Raw genomic sequence first — 24,737 nt, forward strand, 5'->3', positions numbered from 1 at the left:
ACTGAAACAGCAAGCTCTGCTCTCCAAGACGCTATGCACCACTAGAAATGCTCCCTCCAAACCCTTCCAAATGTTAGGCCTGCATCATTCGCTTTGAGTATGTTGTTGAAACTTCTCCCCAAAACCACCACCAGAGGGAGAGGTTTTGCCAGAGCACCGGAAACAAAAATAAAGAAGCCACTGATGTAAAACATTCCTGTTGCTTCATTTCACATGCCCTCTGGCATCTAATGACCTGCTCCCATCTCTGATTCAACTGCAGATGTGGCCTCCAGGGAGATAGAACAAGAGGAGACACAGAGGATCAAATGTGATGCCCTATTTATTTCCTAGCATTTGGCAGTATTCTGACTTTCAAATCCTTTTTTTTTTTTTTTTCAAGAAAGAGTGAGAGAGAGTGAGAAAGAGGGAGAGAGAGGGAGAATTTTTTTAATATTTATTTTTTAGTATTTGGCGGACACAACATCTTTGTCTGTATGTGGTGCTGAGGATCGAACCCGGGCCACACGCATTCCAGGCAAGCGCGCTACAGCTTGAGCCACTGTGCAGAAAGACTCCTTAGGCTTCATCCTGCAATATCACCTGTGAGGTCACTGAGCCTGAGCTGTGCCACCATGCCTTCTCTTATGGCGTCTGCAGTGTCCTGGCGCAAGCCCTGAGCCTCAGAGCCAGAGGCGGAAACCAAGTCAGGGTGTCACACACTTGGGTCTGCATCCCGGCTCTGCCATCTGCTAGTGATGAAATCTCAGACCATTTTCTGAGCCTCTTCTCTGAGTTGACGTTTTCTCCTTCGTTGAGTGAGGTCAGGAACAGTCTCTAGCTGAAATGTCATGAGGACTGGGGGGTGATGTGCTTACAGTGCAACATCAACACCAGGTGAGCGTCCCTCATAGCCCTTGTACCTCTGGCCTCAGAAGGGTCCCACAGAGGATCATAGGGAACCTCAGCAGGGGCATCTACTGGTGGGCAGGCCTGGGCCCTAGGATGGGCCCAGCACCATGTTAGAGCTATGACGCTGGACAGGTTGTTGAGTAACATGTTTCCTGCAAAGCAAGGAGAGCCACCCCTGGTTTTTCAATATTCTGGGGAAAAAGCAGGCTCAAGGACAGGGCAGTGTTTAGAGAAGCACACAGTTAAGGCTTGTGCACAGATAAAGCCTAACATTTCCCCCCCAGGAACCAATTTGAAAAGCTTCTTGTATCTGCAAATTCTACGGCAAAGTGAATTTCTTCAGAAGTATGCTAAAAGCTAACTAGAAAAGAAAGTGAGGTTCTAGTTTCTAGTTTCTACTTGAAGTAGTTAATGTTTAACAGCCTACCTACCAAGCACAACTTTGAGGTCCTTTCATGTAAATTTGCTCTACTTTGGTCATTTTCCTGGGCAAGCCGTAGATCACCACAGATAGTACATCTCTCCAACTGAAGCTTTCTCCCTCTTTATGTTTTACTTCCTAGAGGTTATTCTAGAATCTAATGGAGATAGGAACAGAAATGCCCTCATTATAAACCCACTGCTAGATGCCCCTGTGGCTCCTTGGTTGCAGAGAGGTGCACACAACAGAGGACAGGGTGGCCCTAGCCCCACTGTGGCCTGCAGACCCTGCATGTTCTAGCCTCCTGAGTCCTGGCCTTTGGCTTGTTGGGGAAGGTGTGAGGCAAGGCACAAGCATGAAGCAACTGCTCGAAAATGCTCTCTGCCACAGTAAACTCTGCAAACCAGCCCCTGACCTACCCTAGCGTGGCTCTGCCATGCCACATGTTCTCCATAGCACCATGTTCCCATGGTCTCACACAATCATGACCTATGCTTGGAGTTATCAGGAGAATGTCACTATCAAGCAAAGCCCTATCAAGCAAAGCACAAAGAAAGTGTGGAAGAAACAGCAAAGATTAGAGTGGAAATAGATGAGACACAGAAAAATGGGACAAAGTCAAATCAAAAGACGGTTTTTTGAAAAGATCAACAAAAACTGACAAACCCTGTGGCTGGATTAAGAAAAAGAAAAGAGCTGGCTCCAGTGGCGCATACCTGTGATCCCGGTGGCTTGGGAGGCTGAGGCAAGAGGATTGAAAGTTTGAGACCAGCCTTAGCAACATAGTAAGACCCTGTCTCAAAATAAAAAACTAAAGACTTAAATTTTTAAAATCAAAAATAAAAGAAGGGATGTTACTATCCATCTTATAAAAATAAAAAGGATTATGAGAATACTATAAGCAAGTGAACACCAATAAATCAAAAAACAGAAGAAATGAACAAATTCCTGAAAAAAACAGAAACTGCTCATATTGAAACAAAAGAAATAGCAAAAAGACTGAATCAGTAACTAAAAACAGAAACTTCCCAAAAAGAAAAGCCTCAGTCTACATGGAAACACTGAGAAATTCTAATAATGCTTAAAATGAATCAACCCCAATCCTCACAAACTCTTCCAGAAACCAGCAGAGGAAGGGACACTTATATCAATGTATTTTATGAGCCCAGAACTGCACTAATACCAAATCTGGACAAACCCATGAGGAAAAGAGGAAACCAAAGATCATTGTCCCTCATGACTGTGGGAGTAAAGACCCTCCTCAGGAAGGCCTGAGCAGACCAGGTCCACAGCTTGACCAGGGTGTGCACCATAGTCAAATAGGATGTATCCCAGGAATGAAAATGTGGTTCGTGGTTCAACATGTAACAATCAATATGATACATCATATAATGAAGGAAAAACCCCACATGATAATCTCAATAGACAAAGATAGCCTGGACAACTCAATGCAACCTGTCTCAAAAAAAAAAAAAAAAAAAAAAAAAAAAAAAGGATGGGGATGTAGCTCAGTGCCTGATGGGTTATATGATATGCAAGGCTCTGGATTCAAACCCCAATACCATTAAAAAAAAAAAAAAAAAGCATTTGACAAAAGTCAGTTCCTTTTCTCAACAAACCAGGAATTGAAGGGAACTTCAATAAACAAAACCATACAGCTAACATTTAATGGCAAAAGACTGCATGATTTTCTCCTGAGATAAGAAATAAGACAAGGACATCCACTCTTGCCGCTTCTTTTCAATATTGAGCAGGAAGTTCTAGCCAGAAGAACTAGGCAAGACGATGAAATGAAAGCCACAAAGGAAAAGAAGTTAAAATTATCTCTATTTATGGACAATATCAATTTTTTTGTGTGTGTGTATGTGTGTGGTATTAGAGACTGACCTAGGGCCTACCACTGAACTACAGTCCCATCCCCTCTGCCCCTCTTTTCTTTTAATTTTGAGTCAGGGTCTTGCTAAGTTCCTGAGGCTGGCCTGGAAGTCTTGATCTTCTTGCTTCAGCCTCCTAAGTCTCTGGGATTACAAGTGTGTACTACTATGGCTGGTTTTAAAATATGACTCTGTATACTAGAAATTCTAAGGAGTGTATTAAAAAACTATTAAAATTTAGGGCTGGGGATACAACTCAGCTGATAGACTGCTTGCCTCACATGCACAAGTCCCTGGGTTCAATCCCCAGCACCATAAGAAAACAAACAAACAAACAAAAAACACTATTAAAATCTAGAAAGTTTAGTACAGTTTCCAGACACAAGGTCAATATACAAAAACCTACACTAGCAATGGACAATCTGAAACTGAAATTAAGAAAACAATTCCATTTATAATAGCATAAAAAAAAATAAATGATGGAGGAAAAATGTTAACAAAACAAGTATAGGGCTGGGGATGTGGCTCAAGCGATAACGTGCTCACCTGGCATGCACGGGGCACTGGGTTCGATCCTCAGCACCACATAAAAATAAAATAAAGATGTTGTGTCCACCGAAAACTGAAAAATAAATATTAAAAATTCTCTCTCTCTCTTTAAAACACAAAACAAAAAACAAACAAACAAAAAACAAGTATAAAACAGTGCCAGGTGTGGTGACACATGCCTGTAATTCCAACGGCTCAGGAGGCTGAGGCAGGAGGATTGAGAGTTCAAAGCCAGCCTCAGCAACCTAGTGAGGCCCTAAGCAATTAATGAGACCCTGTCTCTAAATAAAATATAAAAAAGGGCTGGGGATGTGGCTCAGTAGTGCCCCTGGGTTCAATCCCTGACACAAAAAAGGTATCAAACATGTACTCTGAAAACTCTAAGACATTACTGAATGAAACAAATGAAGATCTAAATAAATGGAAAGACATCTCATGTTTGTGGGTTGAAAGATTTAATAAAGGTAAGATGGAAACACTTCCCAAATTGATTGACAGATTCTTTTTTTTTTTTTTAATATTTATTTTTTAGTTTCCAGCAGACACAACATCTTTGTTTGTATGTGGTGCTGAGGATTGAACCCGGGTCGCACGCATGCCAGGCGAGCGCTTGAGCCACATCCCCAGGCCCTGATTGACAGATTCAACGCAATTCCTACCAAACTCTCAGTTGGTATTTTTTTAATAGAAATTGACAAATACTCTAAAATTCAGATGGATAGAGAAGGTACTTCTAAAAAATTATATTTTTAGTTGTAGATAGACACAATACCTTTATTTTATTTATTTAGTTTTACATGGTGCTAGGGATGAAACCCAGGGCCTTACACATGCTAGGCACTGTAACTGAGTTACAGCCTCAGCCCTGAAAAGGCACTTTTGAAACAATTTTCAAAGATAAAAAGTTGAAGGTTGTATACTCCCTGACTTGAAAACGACAACCAGGTACGCATGTGAACAGGAGGCACAGGTCACTGCAGCAGAGCAGAGCCTAGGCACTGCCCTACTTGCTACCCAGTGATCACCTGCTGCCTGGCAAGGGTTCTACGTGATTTAATGGGCACAATGGTCCTTTCCGTAGCTGGTGTCAGTATACTGCATGTGCATGTGTGAAAGAATGAACCTGGATGCCCGTCCCACGGCACATGCCAACAGCAACTCCAAACGAACGAGAAGCCTACACATAAGAGCTAAAACCACAAACTTCTAAAACAAAACATGACTTTGGATTAGGAAACAGTTCTTAAATATGACACCAAAAGCACAAGGAACCAAAGGAAAAAAATAAACATTTAAAACTTTTTTTTTTTTGGTACCAGGGATTGAACTCAGGGGCACTCGACCACTGAGCGGCATCCCCACCCCTATTTTGTATTTTATTTAGAGATGGTCTCATTGAGTTGCTTAGTGTTTCACTTTTGCTGAAACTGGCGATCCTCATGCTTCAGTCTCCTGAGCCACTGGGATTACAGGCATGTGCCATAGTGCCCAGCACATTTAAGACATTTGTGCATCAAAGGCATCATAAAGAAAGCAGACAGACAAGGCACAGTGGGGAGGGAGGGAAACATCCAGAACATACAGAGCTCCTGTGACCGACTGAAAAGGATGACAGAAGGGAGAGTGAGCAGAGCACTCAGATACACAGTTCCTGAGAGAAAATATGCCAATGGCCAACTAACGTGGGAAAAGAAGCTTATTGTCACTGGTCTTTAGGTAAATGTAAACCAAAACCACAATGAGATACCATCTCACACCCATGAAGGTGGCTAAAATGAAATGAAAAGAGAAAAAAATTGGAGGGTGAGAATGTAGGAAAATTGGAACCCTCTTATGTTGCTGGGAGAATGTAAAATGGCAGAGTCACTGTGGAAGACAACTTGGCATCTCCTTAAGAAGCCAAACAGAATTACCAGATGACACTACAATTCCACTTATAGGCATATGATCAGCTGAACTGAAAACATACGTCCTCCCAAAGATTTGTACACAAAGTTCACAGCAGCAGTATTCACAATAGCTGAAAAGCAGAAACAACTAAAAGGTCGTCAATTGGTGAATGAATCAACAAAATGTGGTGTGTCTGCTAAAGGGACGCTGTTCAGTCACGAGAAGGGAAGAAAAACTGAGAGGTGCTACAGTATGGGTGAGCTGAAACCACAACGCCAAGTCCAAGCCTGAGGGAAAAGGCCTCGCACCACAGGACTCCATCCACATGCAGGGTGGGGAGCAGGGAAAGCCACAGGGATGGGAAACAGTAGTGGCCATGGTGAGAAGAAGGGGCTAAGGGCTCCAGGGAAAAGGTGGTGACTACCAATTAGTAAGGGGTTTCTTTTTGGGGTGATGAAGATGTTCTGGAGTTGACAGCGGTGATCACTGCATGCTGTGAAAGGACTAAAATCATGGGGTTGAATACTGTAAAAGATGAATTATAACTCTTAAAAAGAAATAACACAGGGCTGGGGCTCAGTGGTAGAGCTCTTGCCTAGCTTGTGTGAGGCACTGGGTTTGATTCTCAGCACCACATATAAATAAGTAAAGTCCACTGACTACTAAAAAAAAATTTTTTTTTAAAATAACATAAAACTGTTAGAAGGAAAACAGGAATAAACTCACAGTGTCCCCAGAACAACTATGGAATTGACTACAGACAAGCTCGCCTGCCCTCACCACCATGCACCAAGAGTGCTGAGCAAGCAGCTATGAAGTGCCCCTCTCTGTGGGTGGACTGCCCCCACTGTGCGTGGGCAGCTGGTATGTGCTGCATTCCTTACCTGTGCCCTGCACCCTTCTACTCGCTTCCACAGCCCTGTGAGGTAGGGAGGACCCAGCAAGGACATGGCACCTCCCTGTGACCAGGACTACCAACATGGGACCTCCACAAATTCTGTGGACTCCAAATGGGCACTAGCAGGGGTCAGACAAAATGACTTTCACTAAGTCACAACCCATAATTATAAATCTTAACAGAAATACACTTAGCACAGGAAGTACGTTCATCAGGCCCTTAGCATAACTGAATCTGTGCTAAAATCAGATTCTGCTTGTGACTTAGCTGGTGGAAAAGGCGAGAGAACAAACTGACGTCAAACGTAGTGTAAAGTGAAAGTGGCAAAGGGCGGGCGGACAGGAAAGAAGGGTCTGAGACCAGGAGAGCATTTGCAAAATGTGGATCTCCCTGTAGCAACATTTTAGGTGAGTTTTACCTCCACCTTTATACTTTTGGGTTTGCTTGATTTAAAAAATAATCTATTTTTAATTATTAAAGAATAATCTATTCAGCCCTAAACGTCACCCATCAAACTCCCAGCTGGGAGTGGCAATGATCAAGGCAGCAAGAGTGCTGACCTCTCTCACTATGTGCTGCAAGGGCAGCTGTGGTCCTTTCTCCAGTGAGTGCATCCTGACGGCTTCATCTTACTAAGGTGCAGGTTCCTACTGGTTAACTTGGCTTACCTGGACAGGTGGTTCAATCATGATCCAGGCTGGGAGCATCAGACTGGGATTCAGAGGCTGGGTGCCTACACGGAAGTAAACTCCACCCCTGGAATCACAGGCCCAGATGTGCTGACTTCCACATGCCAAGCTTGTCAGTTTTATGGCTCCTGTAGACAAACAGAGAAAGAGTACACATACTATAAATACTCCTGTGAAATGGCTCACATTTCATTTCATCTATGAACTTTGATTTTATACTTCAAAGGAAGAAAGGAGGCTACACTTTGGTTGGACTCAGGTGCATGTCCTTTGACCTGCTGCAGCTCTTCCATGTAGGGTGTGTAGACTTGGCCGGGTTTGAGAACATCAAAATGAGGGGAGTCAGGAAGGCCCTAGCTGCCCTGCCATCTGCCTGGTGCCACATGGTATCCCTTCTAGGCTGTGAGCAAATTAATCACAGTGCTGCCATCACAGTGCACAGCCACCACAGGCTGGGATAACATTTCAGCACAAGTTCCACCATTAGATAACTACTGCCAGTAAAGTCTGGAGTCGGGGAAGGGAACTCATATTTACTGATAGCCTTGACTCAAATTAGAAACGACTATCTACATCTCCTAAGGAATCTTCACGTTTATATTTCTCTGTTAATTAAACTGATTATAAGCTGAAAAGAAATGGGAGGCTCCTTTAAAAAAGCATTAGGCTGGGAGTGGAGCTCAGTGGTAGAGAACTTCCCTAGCATGCATAAGGCCCTGGGTTCCATCCCCAACAAAACACACACACACACACACAAAAAAAAAAAAAAAAAAAAAAAAAAAAGAAAAGACAAGAAAGAAAAGAAAAAAAAAGAAAGAAAATAAAAGTTTATGTGGCAAAAATGTGCCACTGCTAATAGTTACTGAACAGCCACTACAGGATGGGCTCTCATTTCAAACCTCACAGCCAAGATTACACTTATTATTGTCCAAGTTCATGCAGGAGGCCAGCCAGGCTTTTACAGAGAGAAGTTTGCCTGGGATTGCCAGACTAGAAGGTGACTCAGTCTGGAGGCCAAGGCTGGACCCCCTCTGAACCTGAGTCAGCTTGACTTCTCTACAACAGCCACCTCTGACCTCTCAGGCTTCACACAACAAAATACACAGACATGCAGTGTCTGTGTCCCATCTGTTTCCACAAACAACCCCAGTAACCTATACCATCAAGATGTGGAACATTTTAATCACCCCCAAGTTCTGTAAGGTCCCTTCCTGTCAATGTTCTCTGCCCTGGACACACTAAACAGATCTCTATACCAGAGGTAAGCGTGGTCTGTCCTAGCAGTTCACAAAAGCAGAACCGGAGTGTATGTGCTAGAACGTGAGCGAGCCTCAGCCTTGCTCACCTTGCTCTGCTGCTGAGGGCACTCCATGTACGTACATACCTTAGCTCCTCCATCCACTTAGTGGTGGACATTGGCTATATCCACGTTTTGCTGGTGGAAATAGAACTGCTAAAATCATTCTTGTAGAAGTGGGTTTTTGTTTATGTGTGTGAACATGTATTTTTCTTGAATAAATGATCTAGGTGTTGCTAGGCCATATGTTGGATGAACGTCTCATTTTAAAAGAAAAAGGCCAGTTTTCCCAATGTGTACCATTTTACATGCCCACTAGCAGAGTGTGCAAATTCTGGTTGCCTGTGCTCTCACTAACATTTGGTTCTGGCACCTTCTTCATCACAGCCTTCTAGTGGGGGTGAAGTTGTGTCTTGTCTTAGCTTCAATTTATGTTTCTCTGCTAAACAACCAAGAGGTTGAGAGCTGGGTGCAGTGGCACACACCTGTAATCCCAGCTGAGGCTGAGGCAGGAAGATTCCAAGTTGAGGCCAACTTAGGCAACTTACCTAAACATTGTCTCAGGATAAAACATAAAAAGGGCTGGAGATACAGCTCAGTGATAGAGCTCGCTGAGTTCAATCCCCAGCAACACACGCGCACAACCCCCTCCCCCCTGAATCTTCTACTATGCACGTGGGCTATCTTCTTTTGTAAAATGCTTATTCAAATCTTCTGCACATTTAATTAATTGCAGTGTATTCTGATTAGACAGATAGAGGAGGTCTTTTTATATTCTGGATACAAGTTTTTGCCAGATACATGGAGTGTGAATCTAACCTATGGCTTGATTTTTCATTTTCTTAACTTCTTTTATGTGAAGCCTTAATTCAACAGCTCATTCTAAGTTCAGTGCATGGTAAAACGGTGTGTGGCCAGTCTAGCTAGCACTGGGGCTGGGTGGGGCCCAGCAGCCTGAGGACGGTGCCCCTATTGCACAGTCAACACTGGCATGGGTGATGGCTCACAAGATTGCGCCACAACACACCAGCTACCCTATGGGAAGCTTGCCACAGGTCATCATGATGCTAGTAAACCATAAGCTCACCTACAGGGACTATTCCAGCTACTGAGCCTTCAACCTGCCCCTGGAACTCCAGGCAGTAGCTTGGTATGTTAATCACACACAACAGGAATGCACTGGGCCAGGTGCTCAGGTGGCAGTAAATAATACTGCCAGGAGGACACACAGAGTCCACAGGACAAGGTGAACATGCTGGAATATGTGCTGCAGTGTGCAGACCAGCCTGTTCTGCACTAGAGTCAGGAAGAAAAAGAAGTTTAATGGAGGGTTTTTCTGCAGGTTTTATCTCCCAGAGAGTGCATGACATTCATAGTCTGTTCCACAGGGACATGTGCCAGAGCCTGCTCCCTCCTTAAACCCTCTGGGGCTCCTTCACATTCCCCAGAATCCAGCAGGGCAGCAGTGGTGACTAGGATGGTGACTGGTTCGGTAATGGGCTATGAGCAGAAGTGATGAGGCACTTTACTCCAGAAGTGCAGCATGTGCCCTTCCAGCTTTTCCCTCCTACAGGTACCCAGGTGGTGAAGCAGCAGAGCAAGGGTGGACATCAGAAAGACACTGCCTGGGGCTGTGGCTATGGCTCAGTGGCTGAGCGACTTGTAGGTACGAGGTATTGGGTTCCATCCTCAGCACCACATAAAAATAAATAAATAAAATAAAGGTATTGTGTCCACCTACAATTAAAAAATACAAAAAAGAGAAGAGCATGTGCAAATTGTCTTTCCAGACAGCTGCTTTCACCTTGTGCCCTGGGCAGGCTGAGGGCAACTTGGAGCAAAAGTGGGGATCCTTCACAAGAGGTGGGAGTCCCATTAACCCCCAGACTAACCGCATGTGATGGCAGCTTGTACTTGCATTTCAGCTGGGGTGGTTAATTAATTTATTATTATTATTATTATTATTTTTGTGGTGCTTGGGATAGAACCCAGGACCTCACAAACGTTAGGCAAGTACCCTATCAACTGAGCCACATCCCCAGTCCCCTTATTAAAATTTAGAGATAGGGTGTCACTAAGCTGTCCAGAGTGGCCTCAAATTTTTGACTTTTTTGCTTCAGCCTATCAAGGAGCTAGGATTACAGATGTGTACTGTGTTTTATTTTTATTACCAGTATAAGGCCAAATACAGGATCAAATTGCATAACCGAAAATTACTTAGAAATGGAGTTGTAAATACTACTTTCTGCCCTTTAAAAATCTTACTGGGTATATACTGTGGTCAAGCATTTGGTCCCTGCCTGGAAAGCCTCTGTCTTCCATGAGCAGATGGCTAACGAAAATAGCAAGGTGGACTCAAATGACTGCGGCACCAGAGGCAGCAGCAGAGTGCTCAGGGAACACTGTGGGGAAGTGTCAAGGTGGGGACCCCGACTGAGGCAAGTTCAGGGTCAGGTGGCAATCTCAGCTGAGTTCGAAGGAAGAGGCAAAGGCAGGAAAGTCCAGGGGGGGCACTCTAGGCCCCGGAGAGAAGCTGACAGCAGGCAAGGCAGTGCTCACAGTGAGGGCGTCAGCGGGGCAGTGGCAAGAGGCTGGGCGGGCAGGTCAGGATCAATTTTGAGGGCTTGGGTGCCATCCCAGCGACAACAGCTTTATTCAGGTGGCACTGTGGAGCCATTTGACACTGAGGGCAACACCACCTGAACTGTGTTTTAGGAAGACAGTGCTGGCCGCATGGGAGGAAGTGGGCACACTTGGTGCTCTGGGTGGATACTGTAGTCCTACAGTCCTGTCAGGAGGGGGCTCCAATAGTGACTGTGGGAGGATGGGAGGAGAGGGCCAGATAGCATGGGAGAGTCTTTGAGGCGGACGGAATGACCACCGCTGGCTGGACTGTTCAGTGGTGAAGCAGAAACTGCTCAAGAGGGTTCTGCCCAGGCTGGGGGCACGGCTCAGTGGCAGTGCTTGGCTAGCATGCATGCCGCCCTGGATTTGATCCCTAGCACTGCACAAAGCAAATGAGCAAACAGACAGACCTGACTCTGCTCTTTCCTTCAGAATTCAGTGGGAGTAGAGTGAATTCAGAAAAAAACAAAACAACAAGAACAAATACCAAACAAGTTTGGGAAGGATCAGTTTGACACTGAACAGAATCCTCAAAGGCAGAGTTGGTCCTGAAAAGGCCACGGTCCCTTCACTGCCACGGCACCCCAGGGCTGGCATTTATAGCACAATGCTGCATCGAAGCTCATCCCAGAGGAGTATCCCAGGCACATTAGTGCTGACCAGACAACGCTGCACTAGTCAATGTTGCCTGAAGACACCTGCCAAGGACGTCAGATGTGGGGTCCTGGGCAGAGAACTGACCCCCATCTCAGAATCTGAAATCCCTAACTTAAACAACTGTTTTCAAAGCTCTCCTGATCCACCTCTTCTCCCCATGGCTGCACAGACATGCCTGGAGTGGACCTTGTAAGAGGAAACCTGGTGCCCTGGTCTGCCAGCCAGGTGAAGGCCAGCAGCCCTCCCACTGCGCCCTGTTGCCCTGCCCTGCTCCAGCAGAAAATCTACCGACTCTGGACTGCCGTGCTCCTCAGGTTTATGAGAAAGTGGTGCAAGGAGTCTGTTCGTCATTCCAGCATCAACCAAATAACCTAATAAATGAATAAGATCTAAAGCTGAAAGCGAGATAGACTAAAAATGGCAGAGCTTTTCAACATAGGATGCTGGAATCAACTGCTTGCCCAGTGGTGCAAGCCCAGCCATCTGACTGTGCACCCAGCAGTCCAAGTATCAGCCCAATACTGAGGGCTCGAGAGTGTTCCACAGTAAGTTGTGATGCCAAGAAAGCTCACACTTAGATGGGACTCTTGCTGGCTCATCTCTGGGTGGTGTGGGGTGAGGTGGTGGCTGCTGTTCCCATTAGAAAGACGAGACAGTGTCATCTTTGAAGGTAAAGAGTAGCTTGCCTAGGGCCCAGCTCTCTGCACACAGCTGGCACTGTGTCTGCCACTATGTCCTGCCTTCTATTCACGCATCCAGCCCTCAGAGAGCACCTATGAAACACCACAGGGCCAACACATCCTAGATTTAGGCTTGTCTTTTTTTTTTTTTGGTGCTAAGGATTGAACCCAGGGCCATGTGCACGTGAGGCAAGCACTCTACCAGCTGAGCTGCTGCATCCCGTCCTTGTCTTGTTCTTGCTTCCTCTCCCTCCTAAGTTGAGACTCAATCCTGCTGAACGTAGGATTCTCCTGGCCACTTTCCCAGGAAACCCAAATGCACATCTCAGAGACTAGAACACCCTAGCACGGCTAGCAGGACTAGACTGAACCAGGGGCAGGCAGGGGCCATGTGGGGATGGAAGGCCCAGGCAGAGTGGGATGCAATGGCGTGGCACCTGCATGATGCCCCCTCGCTGTGCACCCCTTTGCAGTGTGATGGCCTTCCCTTGGAGGAGCCAGGTGGGGGTGATGCTGGTGAAATAGTTTCATTCCTGACCCAAAGTGTGCAAATGAGCATGGCCTCCCCCAGCTCTACCTCCAGAGGAACTAGCACCTCTCCCAATGGGCCTGGTAAGGATGACTAGAGAAGGGCTAAGGGCCAGTGGGTCTCTGGACAGATGAGATTTCCCAGGGCAGACAGCAGCACCAGCGTTCAGATCACTACCAGCCACAGCCTTGTCTGGCAAAGGCTCTCAGAAAGCCAGAAAGTGACCAGTAGGTCCAGAAAGCCCAAAGCACAAATACTCACAATACCCTGGAAAATCCCTAGCTGTGGCAGGGTTTGCTTCAGGAACAGCCGGATTAGGTTCAGGGGCCTGATCTCTACCCAGCAGCCTGTAGGAGTCCTGGTGCCAGAAGTGAGAGTGGCTCTGTGCTGGGCCAGGCTTGCTCAGGGCAACACCAATTTTATGAAGAGTGAGACCCTGCCATATAGGAGGGCCTGGGCAAGGAGGGACAGCCAGCCTCTCTGCTTGCTCACTTCCTTCCTCATTCTCTTTTTTTGTGAGTCTCCGTGGTTGTGTTCTTGACACTGGACACTTGTCCAATTCAGAACACTGGTTGTGGATGCACAACAGCAGGAGCCCTTGCTGCAGGGGAGGTCACCCCACCCTGGGAGCCATCTGCTGTGGCCTCCATCTTCATATAAACCACACTCAAACTTCCTAGCTGGTCAGGAATTTACTTAGAGAATGATCTTATGTCATGGCTTATTTAGTACTTCTTGGACTATGAATGAACTATCTGCAAACTGTGCCATACTACTTGGCCTACTCTAACTCCTGGGCCCAGAGAAGAGCTGCAGTTAGTGGCACATCTTCTTGCCCTGGGTATGAGAACCCTTGACATGTACTGAGAGCCTCTGCACTGGGTGCTCTCCCAGATGTCAAGGCGCAGACAAATGTGCCATTGATCCACGCACAGGGCACATCCCTTTTCCAGATATAAAGGTCACAGAGCTACATCCCATGTTCGGACAGACTGACAGAGGCAGCTGCGCCAACAGTGCTGCTTGTAAGCAATTCTTAGTAGCAACTTCTGAATACCCAAGTGTAGAGGGTGAACCGCCTCACAAAATCAAGAGGCCCATTTCATCCGGAAGAGTGACCAACCAATCTCCTAAAACCCAGCACCTGAAAATCACATCCAAGAATTCACCCAAGGCAAATTCAGGGCCCTGAGGCAATCGGGATCCAGCAAGCACACTGACAAGACGGTCATACCTAGCTGGGAAAGGTCCAGCCTTGTCCAGTGCATGCCTGTGGGGCAGCTCTTGGATAGCGTCCTGATAAACACCTGGCCGAGGCTGTCCAAGGCCCACAGCGCATCCCGGCAGGCAGCATAGGCTCTCATCTCAGCGTCGGGGGGCAGCTGCACTGTGGAGGGGCGGCTCTCTGGGCTCTGGGTGCTGATGCTGCACAGATCCTTGCTGCTCTGGCACAGCCACAAAGAGCTTCCTGTGGAAAAGGTTCATGTCTATGACGGTGCCCTGTTTGCAACAAGCCACCTGCCCTCAATGCACAAGGCAGCTTTACCTTCAGGCATACACACCTGACACTGTCCGCAGATGCTGGCTGGCTCATACTCCATACTCACCTAGGCAGGAGGGCAGGGGCTTCCATGTACTTTAAGTTACAGGAAACACCATGACCAGCTGGTTAGCCAAATTAAGCCTCAGATATTTTAAAGAAATGGAAAGAAAGTGGGACTCAGAAGGTTTTATGAAGGCTATAATGTGGCTCCCATTTATATCAGGCTGGGAAACCTTTAACACAGACTTTTAAAACAGACTGTCAGACCTCACCAAGAGGAAGGACCTTTCCGAAAGCATCAGCATCAATCCCCTGCAGAAGTGGGAGCAGCAGTTCTGCAGGAGAAGAGCACCAAGGTGCTGTCCCCACCCCTCTATTAACCAAGCAGGACAAGACCTGGAAAGCTGGAAATCTCCTCCTTCCAGCCTTGCCTCAAAATGACCTTTCAGTCCCTCCACCATTTCAGTGAGATTTTAGATTCTGTTTAAAATGCAAATAATCCCTGAAGAAGTTAAACCCTTAGTCACAGTATGAAAGTAGAGTATTATTTAAAACCTGTTGTAAGATTTATTTTGGGGTTTGATCATTTATTGAATTTTGAAAACCTGAGGGAAGGCCTGCCATATGTCTGTGCAACAGTTGCAGAAGAGCCAGGCAGCTCCCGGGGAAGTGTGACAATGTGCCTGCAGCACACCCATGACATCATGAGGAGAGGGTCAGTAGAGACTGAAAGCTGCCACCCATCAGCTCAGGTCAGTCACTGTGCCCAGTGAATCTGTGCCAACCCAGGAACAACTTAACATTTTCAGAGATTTCTGGCAGAACTGTGACCAGAGCAAGCTAGTGAGTAAGCACGAATTATGCTGACCAAGTGACCCACACGCTAGAGACTGATGGCTTGAACTAAGTACGCTGCTTCCTCCTTATTCATAGACTTATGGTGTTTTCTTGCTGACCCAAAGTGCAACCCTGGGAGGAGGCCCTGACAGGTCACCTAACTGCTGGGGTTCCCAGCTATCTGGTAGCAGCACCATTTCTCCTGACTCCAAAGCCATGTTTTGTGAGGGGCCATGGGTTCTGCACAGACACAAAGTGGAAGGAGTTGTGCCCTTCATTGGGGCACAAGTGTGGTAGTCAGGGTAGACAGAGGCTGCTAGAGGTAACATAAGAATTATCCAGGGCAAATGGGGAGGGTGCCCAAAGAAGCTATGGCCCCTGAAATTTGCTGCTGGGTGACCTGCTACTAGCCCTTGTGACCACACTGCACAGTCTCTCCTTCACAAAGACACTCTGCATCAGTCTCAGCCACCTTGACCACCCCCTGGAGGCTCTTCTGAGCAGGCTATCCAGCACAGACCCTTGGTTCACCTATCAGGGCTACTGGCTTGAGACACTGTCATATTCTCTGTTTCAAGAACTGCATGGCTGCATCTCCTCACCCACTGAGCTATGGTCAGACTATAGTCTGAACTTTTTCAACTACCAAACATGTACTATATTTCTCTACAGGCTGACCCACCTTCCTTGGTGGGAGCAGCAGAAGCCAATACAAAGGCCCATTTGGTTGCAGAAGCTGTCCCCCGGGGAACGACATTATTCCAATAAGTGCCTGGAAAGAATACATAATGAATTAAAGAAAGAAAAAGATGAAAACATTTCAGAGTTTTAGTTCTAGACTATAGCTGCCCACAAAACCACTTACAGCTGATTCTATTGTCCTGGGATTAAACAGTCTGAACCAGGTGCATTTCCATGAACATGGTCAGTCTGGGCCCCATCTTGTCTGCAGAGGCCCAGGGAGATCAACGGGGGAGGAGCTAGAGCCAATTTATTAAGAAAGGGTTCACTCACAGATCTGGCTGGTACCTTGTATGTCCTATAGGAGTGATAATTTCCCTCCAGGAAATAGACCAGTCTCACTACTAGGCTCTGTGGGCTTGGATAGATGTTTCCCTTTAAATGTGAAATTATTAACATAAAAATGGGCACCATTTGCTTTTCTTATATCACAATAGGTTACAAGAGGAAACTGATTATACAATGTCTAGAAAATGGGTCCAAGTTTTAGGAATGACACACTGAAAATAGAACACGGGGGAGCAGTGATCAACGAGGCAGAGTGCCCCCATGCCAGAAGCTTCATGCCATTGGTGCTGCACTACCTTTCAAGATGGAATCTAAAAGCTTTTCTGCAGGAGGCTCTGGGTTTGATCCCTGCACCACACAAAAAATTAATTAATTAGATAAAATAAACTGGAGCTGCCTATCAAGCCAATCTGAAAACAAAGTGATCTGCCCACCTATGAGGCTTCCTTTGGCCACGTGGAACTCATTCTTGCCTGCGCAGATCCAGACGCCACTGTGGTTAACTCCCAGCAGGCTGGGCTGGCACTGAAGCTGCTGAGACCAAAATGCCAGGCGCAGTTTGTCTGCTACCTTTTCTACAGGCGCCTGGGCTGCTGTGGCCACCGAGTGTGTGGCCTGGATAATCGTCTGGAATAAGCTGCACTGGTCAAACACCACGTAGTCTGTGATGCTCACCTGGAGGGGGCAGAAGAGCAAAGACCTGTGTCAGCGCAGTCGCCAGCACATGCTCTGTCGCCAGCACATGCTCTGCCGCCAAGCAAGGTTCTGCCACATCCGCACATCTGCATCTCCAGTAATGATGGCCAGGCACCCCCACACACACACGTGCATACAGGGTCTGTGAGAGGGCTGGGAGTGTGGAACAACAAGCTACTAACTGCCACTGCTTCAAGGGTGGGATTGAAAGTGGTGGAGGACACTAACTAAAAAACAAAACGAAACAAAACCAAAAAAACCTATAAATAAATTAGAAAGATCAGTAGGGTGGAGGGAGAAGGGGACGAAGAAAGTGCTGGGGACTGAATTAGAGCAAATTATATTCCAATTTTTTTAATTGTCAGTGGATCTTTATTTTATTTATTGATACGCGGTGCTGAGAATGGAACCCAGTGCCTCACACATGCTAGGCAAGCACTCTGCCACTGAGCCACAGCCCCAGTCCTCCATACTTTTTTGATTAGGTCAAAAGGTATCTTAATGTTATATGTAAGTAGAAAGAATATAAAGAAAGTGGTGGAAGAAAATGTTTCCATTGTATTTTACATACTTCCATATTACCTGGATCAGTTACTATCCCACTCATTCTAAGTCATTTATTCTAATGAAAATGAGCAAGAACAATTTTGCTTTTAAATTCAGATGTTGCCAATAGACAATAATATACAACACTTAGACTAATACTGAATTAAAAAAAGTATTATAAGTAAGAGGATGAAGTAATTTATGTCTTAAACCAGGACTACCAACATTCACGCTAAGCCACCAGCATAAACCAGGATACCTCTGGGCACCTACAAGTCTCCTGGCTCAGAGGCAGAACTCGCTTCCATAACATTCCTGGAAAGCATCTGCACAGACACCTCCAGAGATGCTTTTCTAGGCAATCACTTCCCCTGCGGGGACTTCTCCCTTGTTGGGTGGCTGTGATTGAAAGTGAGTTCCTTATGACTGCATGACTTTCTCTCATAGTTCTGCATGTTGGGTTCAGTTACAGAGATCCACTCCTGCACAGATGCTCACTCCCTCTAGGAGTCACGCAAAATGAATGCTGAGAGTGATGTTACTTATTAAAGGAAACTTAAAAATTAACAAACAAAAAGAATATACAACACACACAACCTCTTTTTTTCAATTCCAGGGATTAAATCCAGGCTTTACCAGCCCTTTTTAATTTTTAAATTTTAAAACAGGTCTCCTACTGATGCTGGATTTGAACTTGTAATCCTCCTGCCTCAGTCTCCAGAGCCTCTGGGATCACAGGTGTGCACCACCACGCCTGGCTCATACTATCCTTTCTTGTCTGTGAAAGGACTAGGGTGGCTATGAGAGCTGTCCTAACTCAAGTTGACACAGATTGGTTGTTTTGTTTGTTTGTTTATTTTTTTATATGGTGCTGAGGATTGAACCCAGTGTCTTACAAGTGCTAGGCAAATGCTCTACCACTGAGCCACAACCCCGGGCCCTGATACAGTTTTAACCACACGGGGTTCAGACCCTGCTGCAGAGCTGCTGCCACATTCAAAACTCTGTAAGCTCTCTCCTGCATGGCTGTGCCATCGGCATCAGAGTGCTCTGGAGTGAGTGGCAGGACGCAGGTGCTGCAGCCCTGAGGCTGGCAGCCATGCTGCTGAGTGGCGGACAGCAGAGTCCTGGCTAAGGGCCTGCACTGCTGCGCATGACACTCACCCGACCTGGGGAGTAAAGACACTGCCAAGGATATCCACTGAATATGTCAGACTCATTCCCAGCACTCAAGATGTGCAGAAAAGCAGAATGCAGATCACAAGAGAATGGAAAAATTTAGCAGCTAAACACTGGCTACAATAAATCAATCTTAGAGTATTTAAAATAACTCTGCTGCAAAGTGTCTCAAAATGGTTTTGTCAAATAAAATTTCTCTGAAGGTAATATTATGAATATTATGATGAAATGAGATCTAGCTTTCTGAAAATGAATTTTTCTTTTTTGGTGGTGCTAGAGATTGAATCCAGGGCTTTACATATGCAAGGCAAGCATTCTATATCCCCAGTGAGATCTGGCTTTCTTTCTTTCTTTTTTTTTTTTTTTTTTTCAGGGGGTACCTGGGATTGAACTCAGGGGCACTGGACCACTGAGCCACATCCCCAGCCCTATTTTATATTTTATTTAGAGACAGGGTCTCACTGATTTGCTTAGCAGCCTTGTTTTTGCTTAGGCTGGCTTTGAACTCACGATCCTATTGCCTCAGACTCCTGAGCTGCTGGGATTACAGGCATGTGCCACCACGCCTTGCCTCTAGCTTTCTTTTTTTTTTTTTTTTAATATTTTTTAGTTGCTAATGGATTTTTCACTTTATTTATTTATATGTGGTGCTAAGGATCGAACCCGGGCCTCACATATGCCAGGCAAGTGCTCTGCCACTGAGCCACAGCCCCAGTCCATTTTTTAAAAATATTCTTTTTTTTTTAGTTGTAGTTGGACACAATACCTTTATTTATTTATCTTTATGTGGTGCTGAGGATTGAACCCAGGGCCTCACCCGTGCTAGGCGAGCGCTCTACCACTGAGCCACAACCCCAGCTTTCTTTATGTTACTTAAAAAAACAGATTTTAGCCAGCTCTTCTTTGTGAAGAGGCACAGTCGTCTCCTGCTTTGACAGTGCTTGTACAGAACCCACTGTTGAGCCAACAGCCCTTCCCTACCTCCTCAGTGCCCTCACCACCTCCACACCTCTCCTCAGCCACCTCGGCCACCTCCCTGCAGGCACATCAGAACTACCCCAGGACTGGGAGGCCATTGTCAACTGCTTCCTGTGCCGACTTGTCCATGTCTTACTACTCTGTGATGATGTGGCTCTGAAGAACTTTGCCAAATATGTTCTTCACCAATCTCATGAGGGGAGGGGGCAGGGCAAGAGACCAGACCATGTCGACTGGGGGGTGGGGCTGAATGTAATAGGATGCTCTCTAAATGGGAAGAGTGGAACCCTGGAACTGCATGAGGTGGCCATGACAAAAACGACCTCCACTTGCATAATTGCATAGAGACTCATCACTTGCGTGAGCAGGTGAAATCAAAGAATCAGGTGCCCGGGAAGACAACTTGTGCAAGATGGCAGCCCCAGGAGGAGGCATGGCAGAATCTCTTCGACAAGCACAGCCACGAAGGCAGTGATGATGAGAGCTAAGCCTCAGGCTGACCCCCCACAGTCATGGAATGACTTTTCTGGTCACCAAGGCAGTGTATGCATGTTGGGGTACCTTTACCTTTTCTATAAGTTGTACCAAAGCATCCATGTAAGTGCTTTAATTTGTATCATTTCTTCAAATAAAGGAACCTGGTACCCCCAAAACACAAACCATATATATATATTTAGTACACATATAGATATGCATACACATGTGTGTATCTGTATATGGTTATAAGTACACAGAAGGTATTTTAAAATCACATAACTTTATAAATATTACCTAGAATATCCCATTAGAGCCAGATATATGCAATATACATGTTTATCAAGGAGCAAATGTAACTTATTTTCTCAAGTTCTCATCTGGCAGAGCAGACAGTGCATGGCACACCTCAAAAAGGCAGATCTGAGGAGACAATAAAACCCGAACCAACAGAGACATAAAACGGAAGGCATCGAGCTGGGTATGGTGGGAAATGCTTGTCGTCCCAGGGACTCAGAAGGCTGACACAGGAGGATCACAAGTTCAAGGCCAGCCTGGGGAACTTAGTGAGACCTGTCTCAAAATAAAAAGGGGTTGGAGGTGTGGATCAGTGGTAGAGTGGTAGAGTCTAGAATGCATATGGCTCTGGGTTCCATCCCCAGAAACAAACAAACAAAACAAGCCCACCCAACTATAAGATGTAACGTATCTCACAACTGTCAGGGCTACCTCATGCCCACAGAGAAGACCGGGAAGCGAAGCTATTGAGGGGGAAAGTGGGTGCTGCTTGACTACTCCCTCCGGCTTCTCACAGCATCCTCCTGTCAAGGAGCATGTGGGAAACTCTCCTTTCTCTGTTGAAACATCACTGACTTAAGAGGTCTTTCAAGCAATTGTTAACAGATGGATTTTAACTGTGGGTTGGGTTTCTCTTTTCGTAGTATATTTGTTCCAAATTAAACATCACTATTACCTAGGTCTTCAGATGGCTGCCACTGGGTTTACTTAGCTTATAATGATGAATGTCTAAATAAATAAACAAATAAAATCTGCATTAAACAAGGAAAGCATGGCGAGTTACCCCTGATGACAAGTCTTTGTGTCTCACATGTGTTCAAATCCAAGTGTCTGGCCCACAACAGCAAGACTGAGTACTGTTCATATAATCCAGCCTCCTAAGGAAGAGGGGAGGAAGAAAGGAAGTGGAGCCCTTGGTCAAGCCCAGAGCACCTACTTGCCACCAGTGGCTGTCATCTCCTTGCGGCTTCTTGGGAACCACGCCAGTTCTGAACCATAGCTTTCCACGAATGTCCAGAGCCCACAAGGTGTGCTGATCCCCGAGAGTTATGCAGACAGGCTCCAAAGCTTGCTTTTCACTAAAAATGAGCAAGAGAACACGAGATTCAGTCCCCAGAGTCAGGGCCGCCCCATCGCGTTTGTCCTGGTGGGCTTGCATGAAGAAGAAACATGCCCCTGCTAGGTGTGAGTTACACAACTGTGCAACAGAAACTGTCCAGATGTGCAGTAGTTGTTCAAGAGCCAGAATGGTAGGGAAAGCTATGGAGAGACAGCCACCTAAGACAAGTGTGAGTGGGTGCTGACGGCATCCCAGGCCAAAAGCATCCCCATCACTACCCTCTCCTCCCCTAGTAATCTACCGCGAACTCCCTCATGGGCCCAGTGATGTCATGCAGCCAGCTCCAGGTAGATGCCGCCCTCTATGCAGGGTTTATCTCTTCCTCCTTCTGGGCACGTTCATGACAGCTTTGAGGCTCAGCTACTGCTCCTAGTGGCATACTGCCTCCCAGCCTCTGCAGGCAGTCAACAGTTCCTTGGTACCATGCACTCTACATCCCATCAAAGACCCTCTGGACTAACTGGTGTCCACTATTATGTGGCTCACCACTGGATCGGCAGCTGATGATGGCAGAGCCAAGTCTCAGCCATCCTGGCTCACAGCACTGCTCCCTGAAGGTTCACTGGCTGCCTAAATTCAAATCAAGACCATCCTGGTCTGATTATTCCTAAGGACTAAATTTCAATTGACTAGGATGAAAATACAACAAAGTATCTGGACCTAAGCCATTGTAGACTGAACAGAAACCATCTGCCAATAGGCAGTTCTGAATGGAGACGACCACGAGAGACTTATGACTTTGAGGCTCAGGGTAACACAGGGCAGCAGCATTTTAAAAACAGCTCCAATTTGATGCCCTGTCTGCTGGCAGAGGCAGGCAAAGAGTGTCCCCAGACCAGGCTTTAGAAGTTAACTCTGACAACTCAAGAGAACTCTATCATCATAAGACCTTTAGGGGTTGGCTCTGCCCAGAAAGATGTGCATGGGTGGCTTGTGGAGAGTCACACTGAGGAGAACACAGGAGAGGACAAACACAGTGCCTGGCCGTACCTGACAATGTCACACTTCCACTGCTCCCCTTCTGGACAGAAGCTGCTCACGCCCTCCCGGTACAGGAGGGCCCTCTGTTCTGTCAGTGCCCACACCACACTGTTCCGGGCTGTGATCTGGGACAGTGGGTAAGGACAGTCGACCTTCACGGCTCGGGCACAGGGGCGATCCACGCTGAGACCTGCCAACAAAAGGGAACAGAGGGCCTAAGGATGTAACATCAGTACTTCACACTCTACCATGAATCTGATGTTTGCATATTTTTCTTTTCTAGTACTTTGCCATATTCTTTCATAATGAGTGCCTTTATCTTGAAGGTTTAGCCAACAAAAAGTAGTTAAATTTTGCTTCAACATGACATGTGTCTAAGGCAATTTTAAATACTCTTTGGAAGTAAAGGATTGTAATTCAGAATTCTCTGCTCTCCCAAGGTAACTTTAGATGTTCTGGAGAAGCCAGGTGTGGTGGTGCATGTTTGTAATCCCAACTATGTGGGAGGCTCAGCAGGAGGATCACAAGTTCAAGTTCAGCCTCGGCATCTTACTGAGTTCCTGTCTTGAAATAAAAACACAAGGGCAGAGGGTGGACCTCAGTGGCAGAGTGTCTGCTTAACTTGTGTGAGACCCTGGGTTCATTTCCCAGTACTGCAAAAACAAATTTTTAAAAAATAAAACAAAATTTAAAAATAAAAAGGGACTGGAGATGAAGTTCAAAGGTAGAGCACTTGCCCGGCATGCACAAAGCCCTAGGTTTAATTCCAAGTGCCGCAAAAAAAAAAAAAAAAAAAAAAAGTTCGCAGGTCTCTTTTACTAGGAAGGCTGTGCCCCTCTGGGCCTCAGCTGCTGCAGGGTCTCAAGCTAATAAAGCAGCTCCCCTTTTCTCTGCTTTCACCAGTGCTAGATGCAAAGCCCTCACTTCCCAGATGAAATCTGAGGTCTGTTAGTCACACTGCAAGTCTGTAGCAGGGCCAGAGCTCCCTCCCTGACTCCCTGTCCCTGGCTCTTCCCCTCTTCCTGTTGTCTGTCGTAATTGTAACCTAAGTGAGCTCAAAGGCCACTCCTAAGGGAGCTGGCAGAATAGCTATCACCTAAAACCTTGTGTTCAACAGCCTCAGCTTGCAATTAGGATTCAGTGCTATGATCATAAAAGCACCCACAGTACTACCCAGATGGGAGTCACTTGAAGGATTTCTCATTGTACATTCTTGGGCAACCCACAGGCTCTAATGCATAGGTTCAGCTGGGGCTCATCAGAAATTACTGCCCTGGTAATTGTGCTGGCACTCCTGGCTAAGAGTCATCTTTTCTTCATCCCCAGGCCTAAAGCATCACCTCTTCCCCACGTCCCAATCCCAAAGTTCTGGAAGCTAAATGTGTGTATGCCTTGCTACACCCATTTTCACTTAAAGGAAGATGGAGGAACAAGGTTGGAGAGCAGGATCTGAAATGGCCTGAAGCTGGAGAGGCTGCCTACCATGTGCTCAAGGCTCCTGGACACCTGAGAGAGCCAAGCCAGCCAGAGCTTTCAATCTCAAGAACCACCCACAGCTGATGGTTCACAACAGATAAATCATGCTTTTGGAACTAGCAATATTAAATGATTAGAAAACTAATCTTTACATAAATCCAATATGACCTCTTGACAACCCAAACAGAACTGCTCTGCCCCTAAGTCCTTCACAGGTATCAAGAGATCACAATGTTGGGCTGGGGATGTGGCTCAAGCGGTAGTGCGCTCGCCTGGCATGCGTGCAGCCCAGGTTTGATCTCCAGCACCACATACAAACAAAGATGTTGTGCCGGCCGAAAACTAAAAAATAAATATTAAGATTCTCTCTCTCTCAAAAAAAAAAAGAGATCACAATGTTGTTGGCAAACCGTTTCCCATTGTGCTGACAGTATATGAACACTCATATTGCAATTTGTTTATAATAAACAAGTCCCACTGTGCCACACCTAGCAGCTGGAGGTTTCCCTAAAACTAAAGAGTTTTCTAGGACAAGCTGAACTTCTATGTAGAGCATGTATTTCTTGTTTTTCTCTGACAAC

The 24,737-nt window shown here is 46.1% G+C and overlaps 1 protein-coding gene across 7 annotated transcripts in view; it reads right to left on the reverse strand.

The window, feature by feature from the left end:
• Tecpr2 (tectonin beta-propeller repeat containing 2) overlaps positions 1–24,737 on the reverse strand; it is a 79,084-nt gene that overhangs the window by 16,491 nt on the left and 37,856 nt on the right. For 3 of the 7 annotated variants that reach the window (XM_076849596.2, XM_076849600.2, XM_076849598.1), the window contains exons 12-17: positions 22,690–22,870; positions 21,517–21,658; positions 16,844–17,084; positions 16,063–16,152; positions 14,235–14,468; positions 7,192–7,340 (exon numbers count right to left, since the gene is read on the reverse strand). In XM_076849596.2, coding sequence (XP_076705711.1) covers positions 7,192–7,340; positions 14,235–14,468; positions 16,063–16,152; positions 16,844–17,084; positions 21,517–21,658; positions 22,690–22,870 — 1,037 coding nt within the window. Of the gene's footprint in view, positions 1–538; positions 821–843; positions 1,044–7,191; positions 7,341–14,234; positions 14,469–14,562; positions 16,153–16,843; positions 17,085–21,516; positions 21,659–22,689; positions 22,871–24,737 lie in introns of those variants that run through there. The other 4 variants (XM_076849597.1, XM_076849599.2, XR_013090720.2 and 1 more) reach the window with 4 other exon arrangements.

This window comes from Callospermophilus lateralis, chromosome 3, assembly GCF_048772815.1.
Source record: "Callospermophilus lateralis isolate mCalLat2 chromosome 3, mCalLat2.hap1, whole genome shotgun sequence".
NCBI lineage: Eukaryota > Metazoa > Chordata > Mammalia > Rodentia > Sciuridae > Callospermophilus > Callospermophilus lateralis.